Here is a 10,289-nt window from a genome sequence, read left to right as displayed (position 1 = left end):
ATGTGTGTGCAATTAAACCTCTAATATATATAGATATACTGTATATCAGTCTGATTGAGATCTGAGGCAAGACCTTATTAAACAATTGACGTTCACCTTTGGATTTTTACATTTTGCCAAAATATCAAAATCAAGATGTGTAAAGCTGAGGGTAGCATATCCCAAAATAATAATAATAATAATAATAATAATACATTTAATGGTAAAAATTACAAATGTTTGTTTTAATTCCAGGTTGTAACACTACACAATAGTAAATACATATGCAAGGTTTTTGTCTTAGTAGTCAGTTTCCCCCCAAAATGCAAACAGGCCTATTCCTGTGCGTGATCTAAAATGCTCAATTAAATTTCATACATATTTTTTTCTTTTTAGTTATCGGGCTAAATTTTTTATCTTTAATTTTGTTCAATTTAGCCAAAAATATTCGCTTCTAGATCAAATTGTCACACCGTCCCTTCAACTGTGCACAACTATAAGTGTTTAAAAGTTCCTTTTTTGAAAAATAATTGTTGTCTTTTTATAATGGGTTATGATGGATGTCTTTGGTGTTGGAAGGACACTCCAAGCTTGCTGGTTCCACCGCACTCCAGAACTGCCTATGCACTGTTCTTCAGTTCTGCCTGAAATAAGGGGTAATATTTTTTTTTAAAAACAAGATACATGGAAAAGAAGGGATGTTAAAAGGTTAAATTTATCATTAGTGGATCCTACCAGCAGTAATAAGGTCACGATTCATACTTTCTGTGCGTTCACAGTGAGAACATACAGTACAGTGGCATTAATGCTGCGAAGCTCCACTTTTACACGATACATATTAAACTCCTCTAATGAGACATGGGATTTAAAAAAAAAAAAAAAAAAAAAAAAAAAACAGAACTGCTATACGCTAAGGACTTCAAGGCCAAGGAGTCACCTTTCCTACAGACTCGTCTGGAATGTACAGGCATAGACTGTTTCTATTTCTACTGGCTGCTGGATGGAGGAACTCGAATGGCGCACACGACAGCACTTAGTCTGAGCGAGGCACATGTGGATGGCCATTTGACAACAGACAAGCTTTGGACTAGCTCGGTAAATAGGAACATTACATAGTATAGGTTACTTGACATCATGCGGTAAGAAAAATCAGTCATTTCTTGAAAAGAAAAAAAACAAAACATAATCGACCATAACTTCTAATTAGATGTTGGTCGGCCATGTCCGTTTACTTCTATCTTCATTTTGTGGTCCTCTGAGTTTCATGTGAAATGTGTCAAGCTGGCTTCATCTCGAGTCCAGCTGATGTGTTTTTAATGCTTTCAGGTATGTAAGAAAAACAAGTGGATCCTAGAGCCAGCCCTGGTGTGTCGTCTTCCACTATGTCTCTGGGAGAAAGAAATGAACAGAATGATGCCGGTCCTCTGCCTGGGTGAAGAGGAAATGTGGAGGAGGAAGTAGCTTCTGGTTCACCAGTTTGAAGTTCCTGGTCACTTCTTTCGGGCTCTCGTACGTTCCTCTCCACCTGAGCGGGGCTCTAAATGACGTTGTCAAACAGCTGCATGGACTGCATGATGTTCTCGTCCTGAAAGAAGAGGGTGGAGAAAAAAAAAATGGGGAAATAATTTTTATACAGTCCTGTGTAACGTTCTGCATTTCCAATTTGCTTCCAAAATACATCCACTTGTTTACTAAAATTAAAGTGACATTTCAAATCTCAAACCCACATGTACAGCATCTGTTCACAGTAAACACTGTAACGGTAGTTGCTCTTCAAATTCAATAGATCCACCAATATCATTTTGCCAGTAGGCTATTTTGATCTGTTATAAAAATAGACATTTCAATTTGATAGATAGTCAAAACCCACATGAGTGAGTCAAAAATATCTGAACTCTATTTCTAACTTTATTCTAATTCTACATAATTTTTGACATTTTATTTGTGTTTCAATACATTTTGTCCATCTGTCCATAAGCTTCTGTATTCCTTCATTAAAAAAAATATTTTAGGTTGAGCTGTGAGCCATGAATGCACCGCTGTCTTCACTTCTTCATCAGAAGTGAATCTTCATCCTTGTAGGGGACCAAACAGGTAAAAGTCTGATGGAGCGAGATCAGGACCATGGGGAGGACGCTTTAAGTGTGCAGACCTTCATCATCATGCAAGATCACAACGCTCTTGGATAGCGGTCCTCTGCGTTTTATCTCAAGTTTAGGCTTCAGCTCTCACTGTAACGAGCGCTGAACCTTTTTCCTAATAAATGTTCCGATACTGTTCCTTGAGATTCCTAGAAAACTGTTGATTCTCTTTAAGAAACGTTAGAGCATCGGTCCAAGCGCCAGGTACACCCTCAGACCACAAAACAAAAGGGAATAACTGTATAGTGCTCTTCTTTTGTTGGCCAAATCACAATTAGGGTGTCCATTTTTGCTCGCACCGCAGTTACAAATGAACTTATGCAACGCGTTCACACCTGCACAGCAGTGACTGGGAAAACAGTAGCCTTAAACAGAAAGCGCTGATGAGACGGTGCAGCCAACAGAAGTTTTAATATAACAGGAGTGCGGATCATTTTTGATTCACCCTTGTCTGTAATATCTATGAAATATTTAGTTTTTGGTGTAATTACAAACCTTTTGGCATGACTCAATGAACTCATCAATGGTGACGACTCCATCATTGTTACGGTCCATTTTCTGGGGAAAAGAAAAAAAAAAACATATCCAAGACAAGAAATCTCAAGACTTACTCAAGAACGCACCTCAGCCTTATAATAAACTGAGACTAGTTTAAAAGTTTGTTAAATACCACAGATTTTATGGCTCACCTGAAAGAAGTTCTCGACATGTTCTCTGGGAGCGTCCTCTTGGATGCAGGGATACGTATATTTCCCCATCATGTCATAGATTGACTTCATGATGTCTAACATTTCCTGGAAGCCAGGAGACATTAAAATGAGCTCTTTTCATTCACCATCAATGTGCCATCCTTATAAAACACTAAAGTTAGTTTCACCTCTTTAGTGATACACCCATCTTTATTGAGATCATAGAGGTTGAACGCCCAGTTGAGTCGATCAATTATTGTCCCCCTGAGGATGATGGACAAGCCGATGACAAAGTCCTGAAAAGAGCAAGAGGACAATTGCAGATGTTTGGACACATTTTGGCTTCGATCAGATTTTTTCATGCTCTGACAAACCTTACGCAAATTAAGCATTAACAGAACATTACTTACCTCAAAACTAACCGAGCCATTCTTGTTAGTGTCAAATGCCTCAAAAAGGAAATGTGCATACATACTTGAATCTGTTGAAAAAGACAGCACAAATTTCATTAAAATGGCCTCTTTAACCAAATTAACAGTGATGAAAACAGTCAGTTTGCTTAAAGATGTCTAAAAAACTTGCTGGATAGGAATTTCCTTACCCTCAGACCCCTTAGTCACAAAAATGTAGTGTTCCAAGGAAAACATGTATCACCTGCTCAATGGTTTACTTCAAAATATAAACTGGCTAGTGCACATCTATGCTTTTTAATACCCGTTCTTTAAAGAACAGTTCATATTCCCATAAATGGTTTAGGTGGAGTTGCGGATAGAGACATCTTTGACACGAGACTTCGAAGTGATGCCTAAAGCTAATGCTACGACACAATGCTATGATACAATGCATTGCATTAGCATTAGGGACTGTAGAAATGAGATAGCTAATCAGAACGGCATCATGGTAAAACTACTACAGTGGAACCTTGGATTACGAGCATAATTCGTTCCAGAAGAAGGCTCCTATTTCAAAACACTCATAAACCAAATCGAATTTTCCCATAAGAAATTATGCACTCAATTTATTTATTCCACAGCCCCAAAGAATGAATACATAAAAATAATTAACACAAAATATGAAGTAAAAATAAAAGTAATTAATCTGCACTATACCTTTCCCAGGAGACTTAGGACACACAAACTGTTTTAAAGAGGGGGTAATTTGCTAACACCAATTAGCCTAAACTGCATGTCTTGGAACTGGGGGAGGAAACCCGCCAAGCACGGTTAGAACATGCAAACTCCATGCACAAAACCCTGAGGCGGAAATCGAACCCGATCCTGACGGTACAAAGTGACAATGCAAACCACTAAGCCACCGTGCCACGCCTTATAAGTAAATTATGTAAAGCATAAAAAAATTACAACATTTCATGATCAAGTCTTCCCATGCTGCTGTGCATACAATATAATTCTAACATAATGCATAATGCATGTGAGTTATAAAGTACCATACAGTATATACAGTCATGTGTACTCACCTCCTTGTGGGAAGAACTGGGAGTAGATAACTTTAAAGGTTTCCTCATTCACTACACCACTGGGACATTCCTGAAACATAAAATGGGTTTTTAATCTTTGTGTAATGCAGGCAGAAATGTGATTGCATGGTAGGTCTGTGCCGATGCTAAAAGGAAACATCCTATTTTCAAACAAACTTCGTGTTCAGAATGGAATGAATCTTCATATACCACGACTATGGATTAAAATCCATACTGTGTCGATATATATTCTCCCGACTCGTTAAGGGATTAAAAATAAGAATGAACAGGTTGATGTATTATGGCCTGACAACCGTTGAGCTTGACGTCAGTTATGATGCAGTCAGTTATGTTTTTTTTTTTTCAATTTTCTTAATTTTCCTCTTCTTCTTTCTGCAAATTACTTTCTGCAAATTACAACTTTTATCACAAAACGAAACTAGATCACAGATCTTATACAAAAAACAGTGTGCTTGTGCTTCTGAAGTGGATCAGAATTAGGGCTGTCATGTAGCACTGCTCCAAAATGTGTTTTTCTTTATGGGAATACATTAAAATGTTTTGCTGGTTGTGCTTTCACTGGATTTAAGACTAAAGGCAATTAAAACTGCACCGCTCCACTGCCTGAACCCCTAGCAACCACCTGACTCAACCAGATGAGCCTTCTTAGCAACTACAACTTTGCAACTACCTAAGACATTATTACATCCACCCAGCAACCAGCTGATCAACCAACTAGCTTCAACCTTACAACCAACTGGTATTACATTGAAAGCTCATAGAAACATTACAGTAATCATCTGAAATCCCATAACGGCTACCTACTGTAACACCACCCTAACACCAACCGTAGCAACTTACACCCTGGCAACTGGGTGATGTTGTGTCTGGTACCAGGATATTGGCAGCAGATCCTATGGGCGCTGTGGGTTGTGCGGTGGGGCCTCCTTGTGCTTGATCTGTTTGAGATGTGGTGAGTTTGGTGAGGTTGTGTCGGTAGACTTGATGTCTTTTTATCTCTTTTAAAATGTCAATCTTTTTTGTCCCAGCTAGCTGGCTAATTAAGTCTCCAAGTTAGCAAGTTAGTTTTTTGTTAATTTATGTTGTTAATTCAATCTGTCAGGTCTTAGCTAACCAGCTAATTAGGTTTCTTAGCTAGCTAGCTAGTTTCTGTTCAGTTATGTTGTTAATTTATGTTGCATGTAGCACCTTGGTCCTGGAGGAACGTTGTTTCGTTTCACTGTGTACTAACTGTATATGGTTAAAGTGACGATAAAAGACTACTTGACTACTACTTGACTCACGGCCATCATGGCCATCACTGACTTTTTTTGCCAAGTTGTGCTGCACTGACTTTTCTATGGGACCAACCAGACAAGCAGGCCTTTGATCCCCACAGGATAAATTAGCCTTGGCACCCATGGTCCTGTCACCAGTTTACTGGCGTATAATTGATAATCAATATGTTAATGTTATGTGATGTGAATATCATGGTTGATTGGTGTCATACAAGGAGCGTTCAAATCAAACCACGACTTAGGATAAAACTTATCATGAATGAAGGTGTAAAACTGATTGACATTTCCAGAAGACTTCAAGCAGAGAACAGTGATGAGCCTTTTAGCTGCAGTAAAACATTTGACTGGTACAATCCCAAAAGAAGGATTTAATGAATAACTTGTCTCCAATTTGTGGAAGAGAAGCATCTGTCTGTGGGAACAGTCCACACAATCATTCACAAACACTACTTGCACATTACAAGATCATGGCTGGAAGTTATTGCCATATCCCACATACAGTCCTAACTTCGCTTCAAGTGATTTCCACATGTTTGGACTTTAAGGAAGTTCCTGGGAGGCCATCATTTCAGACTTGTAGCAGGCGGTTTAATCATGGCTCTGGCGTTCTGAGAATATTTTCTCAGCAACCAACAATAATTCTGGCTCCCACAGACTGGGTATGTGCTCATATGGTACACATATTAATTTAAGAAGGAGCTCCTAACAACAACGCGTAATGTGTATAAAAACCACCTGACCACAGAATCTCTATCTTCCATTCTCATCACTATCGGCAAGACCAAACAGGTGTCAAAGGAAGTCAGGGACAAGACTGTAGACCTGCACAAGGCTGGAATGAGCTACAAGACCATGAGCTAGACGCTTGGTGAAAAGGAGACAGCTGTTGGAGTGATTATTTTCAAAAGGAAGAAATACAAAGTAAACATCAATCGCCCTCAGTCTGGAGCTCCATGCAAGATTTCACCTCATGAGGTAAGAATAATCATGAGAAAAATGAGGGATCAATGCAGGACTACAAGGGAGGAGCTTGTGAATGACCTGATTGGGACCAAAGTCACCAAACAAAACATTGGTAGCATGATAAACCGCCAAGGATTGAAATCAGTGCAGCAAGGTCCCCCTACTCAAGAATGCACATGTACAGGCCCATCTGAAGTTTGCCAATGAACAGATGGATTGGGATAAAGGCAGACCAAAATTGAGCTGTTTGGCGTCAACTTGACCATCTGTTTTTGGAGGAAAAAATGCTGACTATGACCCCAAGACACAGGAGTGGCTCAAGGAGAATCACATTAAAGTTATAAAGAGGCCTAGCCAGTCTTTGGACCATAACCCTACAGTATAGAAAATGTAAGGAGAGAGCTGAAACTTTGAGTTGCCAAGCGGCAGGCAAGAAATCTTAAAAAGTAAGAGAAAATCTGTAAAGAATAATGGATCTAAATACTGTACATCCTGATGGTAACCAACTACAAGAAAAGTCTTACCTCTGTGCTTGCAAACAAGTGTTTCTCCAGTATGTACTAAGTCATGTTTCACTTAAGGATTAAATACTTATTTACCTTACTGAAATGCAAATTGATTTATAACATTTGTATTGTGTGCTTTGCTTGATATTCTGTCCCTCCTGTACCATAAAACTATGATAAAAATTATAGACCGTTCATTTCTTTGTAAGCAGGCAAACTTAGAAAATCTGCAGGGGACAAACACTTATTCTCCCCGCTGGTGAAGCACTAGTGAAACACTGTGATAAGTGCATTGGTGTTGCATTATATAGAGAAATAAAGGATGTTTTTACTCTTGTACAGTAACTGTGTTCCTGTTATTATCCATATCAAAAGTTCCGGTTTGACGTGAATTCCCCTTGTGACTTGAATGCTCCCCACACCAACACATACATAACTATATCATTATTTACTTGTGGAATGATCCATTATTTACCATTCTACAGAATACAGAATGATGTCATTTTCCATAAATATACCATGTTAAAAAATCGTAACCATTCTGATCAGTATGTTTGAACACGCAAATGTAAATTCCCTATAGATTTATACAGATAAATAAAGAGAGCCTTACATTTTTAAAGCCCCTGTAGAGCACTTGTAGCTCTTTTTTGGTGAACTTGGTTTGCTCCTGCAGTTTCTCCAGACCCTCGGGTCGATGACACACAGTGGCGAGTTCAAAGTCATCCTCGATGCTGTCTGTGAGACACAAATAAGTTCTTCAGAACACTTACACATAAAAAAAAGGTAAACATTTTTATGTGTTCAAGCAAAAAATAATTCATATTCATTCTCAGTACAGTACTGTGCAAATGTTATAGGCACCATGTACACATTTTGGTAGAAATGTTTATCAGGTCTGCATTATGATGTAAAAAAACATACACTACTGTATTTCCAAAAATACTAATAATAAATATAATGAATAAATAATATAATGAAAAAATAACATTACAGAAGCAAATTTACATTTCTCTAGAGAGAGCAACATATTACTGTACGGGAATAAAAATCCTAATGTAAGCTCCTGGGTTTTGTGTGACAAAGTTACCAATAAGAACATCACAGCTGACATCTTCTTCAGCATGCTCAGTAAAACTTCCAAATGTTTTATCAATACAACTGCACAAATCTGTATTTAACACTACTGTTTATTTACAAGTGAAGCGTTTTCACACCAAATATTGACAGTGTTAATTACCCTTTAGTGCTCTCTGTAGTAATTAATTTTATGTAGAAATGTTTTCAAAACGTTTTGCTTATGACATTTTTTGTATGTGACCAAAACCTTTACACTTTACACCATTTCTGGAGCACGTTCGTAAGTTGGATTTGTTCTTAAGCCTGACAAAGTGAGACTTATATGCCTTTGACACGAATATAGAATGTGAAGCATCAATCCACTTGACTAAATCTGTCCTATTTTCCCACACAGCCATCATTGGACTAAAAAAGTAGCTGTGCCTTAGGAGTACTTAATCGCACAGTGTTGTCTCTGCATCAGATGCCAATTTGTCTCAGAGCTGTTTTCCATTGTATTGGACTGTAAACTGTGTTTTGTTAAGGATTTTAGGGTGTTGGTGAGTAAGTTAGAATTATTCACCATCAGGACAGCCATCATGCTTCCGGACTGATTTACTGAAACAAGTGAAGCTGACTCTTTTCTGCCACACCCTCCAGACACATAAAATATACCAATCTTTAGACATTTTATACATTCATAATCCACTGAAAATACTGTATATAATTGTAAATATTGGTATCTGGTACCCTGCAAAGTCTGTTTTTTGCTCATTACACATTAGCTACATCTGCGGTTTGTTCGCAGCTACAAATGTTTGTAGGTTCGTAGTTGCGGAAATTCATAACTCGAATGTTCGTACAACGTTACTTACTGTACTATAAGTAAAACAAAAGCTATTAGGTTTTACTGAGTGGTGTTCTAACTTTCACACTTAATCTTTCTATTTTCATGCAAAACTCAGGAGACTACATTAGGTACTTTTTCCATCGAAAAACTGTTAGCCTGTTAAGTAATGTTGCTTTCTTTATAGGCATGCAATATTCATCTGTAATGTTATTTATTTATAAATTTTTAATGCATGTTTGGAAATAATAAGCCATTATAAAGATACATTATAAAATTTATACCAAAGATAATATGGTGCACAAGACTTTTGCACAATGCTGTATATAGAAAATTCCTTGTACTCCTACATAAATAATTTAAAAGTTAAAACATTATATACCAAACATTTATATTGTGTAGTTCAAAATAATGCATTAAAAATTTTAGGTAGTATCCATTAATAATGACTGTACTGTATATCTCAGTTTAAAAGACAAATTAAGCTCTTGTCTTACAAATGGTATTTAAATATTACCTATACCATCTCAGACCCCTGTTTCAGACAAATCCCACATACAAAAAAAAAGGATGCAACAAATAACATAACTTTGCTGTTATGTCTGAGGTTTGAATAATGATGAGTTTCAATATTAATCAATATTAATTCACTGTACCCATGTAATTTAACTTTAAATATGCTCCTATATGAGAAACAGCTTCTATAGGGTGGGTGAAAAATATCTGGCGGGGAAAGCATAAGCAAGCTTGAAATTTTCATGCAGCATGGTGCACCACCCCATTTTTCCTCTTACTGTGCGTGCGTGGTTACACCAGCATTTTCTTGTTGGCTGGGATGACACGGATCTCATGAATGGCCTCCAAGAAGTCCAGATGTCACTCCATGTGACTTTTTTCCTTTGGTGCTACGCAAAAGGAGGAGGTGTACAGGAGAAAGCCTCGCACACTGGAGGACTTGGAGGCACACATTCAGGAGGTTCCCAACAATATCCCAAACGACACCCTTCAGAAGACCATCCGTGGCCGTTTGAGGAAACTGGTTGATGCCACCGATGCCTATGTTGGAATTTAAACATTTGCTTTCATTTTCTTATGTAATAAGTTACATGCACAATTTGTTTCAATAAATTTGTGTTAGAAATATGGATTTTGTTACTAATTTTCAATCCATAGTTACTTTTCACCCACCCTATACAGTACATTGCATTTACCCAAATTAACCGTGGGAGGTAAATGTGTAGTAGGCATGTTGGGGTATCTTGATGATGAAGGCCCTTATGAAATATCCTGTTAGTGAAGGTTTAACGACACATCATGACACAAAGAGACA

The 10,289-nt window shown here is 37.7% G+C and overlaps 1 protein-coding gene across 3 annotated transcripts in view; it reads right to left on the bottom strand.

Moving 5' to 3' along the window:
• Window positions 1-873: 873 nt before the first annotated feature.
• Window positions 874-10,289, bottom strand: part of LOC128508699 (Kv channel-interacting protein 2-like) — a 249,530-nt gene continuing 240,114 nt past the window's right edge. For all 3 annotated transcript variants that reach the window (XM_053480143.1, XM_053480142.1, XM_053480140.1), the window contains 7 exons: window positions 7,667-7,791; window positions 4,287-4,356; window positions 3,220-3,290; window positions 2,998-3,105; window positions 2,810-2,914; window positions 2,616-2,678; window positions 874-1,564 (listed from right to left, as the gene is read on the bottom strand). In XM_053480143.1, coding sequence (XP_053336118.1) covers window positions 1,517-1,564; window positions 2,616-2,678; window positions 2,810-2,914; window positions 2,998-3,105; window positions 3,220-3,290; window positions 4,287-4,356; window positions 7,667-7,791 — 590 coding nt within the window. In that variant the 3' untranslated portion in view covers window positions 874-1,516. The remainder of the gene's footprint in view (window positions 1,565-2,615; window positions 2,679-2,809; window positions 2,915-2,997; window positions 3,106-3,219; window positions 3,291-4,286; window positions 4,357-7,666; window positions 7,792-10,289) is intronic.

This window comes from Clarias gariepinus, chromosome 20 (genome assembly GCF_024256425.1).
Source record: "Clarias gariepinus isolate MV-2021 ecotype Netherlands chromosome 20, CGAR_prim_01v2, whole genome shotgun sequence".
In the NCBI taxonomy this organism is placed as follows: Eukaryota; Metazoa; Chordata; class Actinopteri; order Siluriformes; family Clariidae; genus Clarias; species Clarias gariepinus.
Note: the sequence above shows the minus strand (reverse complement) of the source record. Positions and strands in the feature narration are given on the sequence as shown.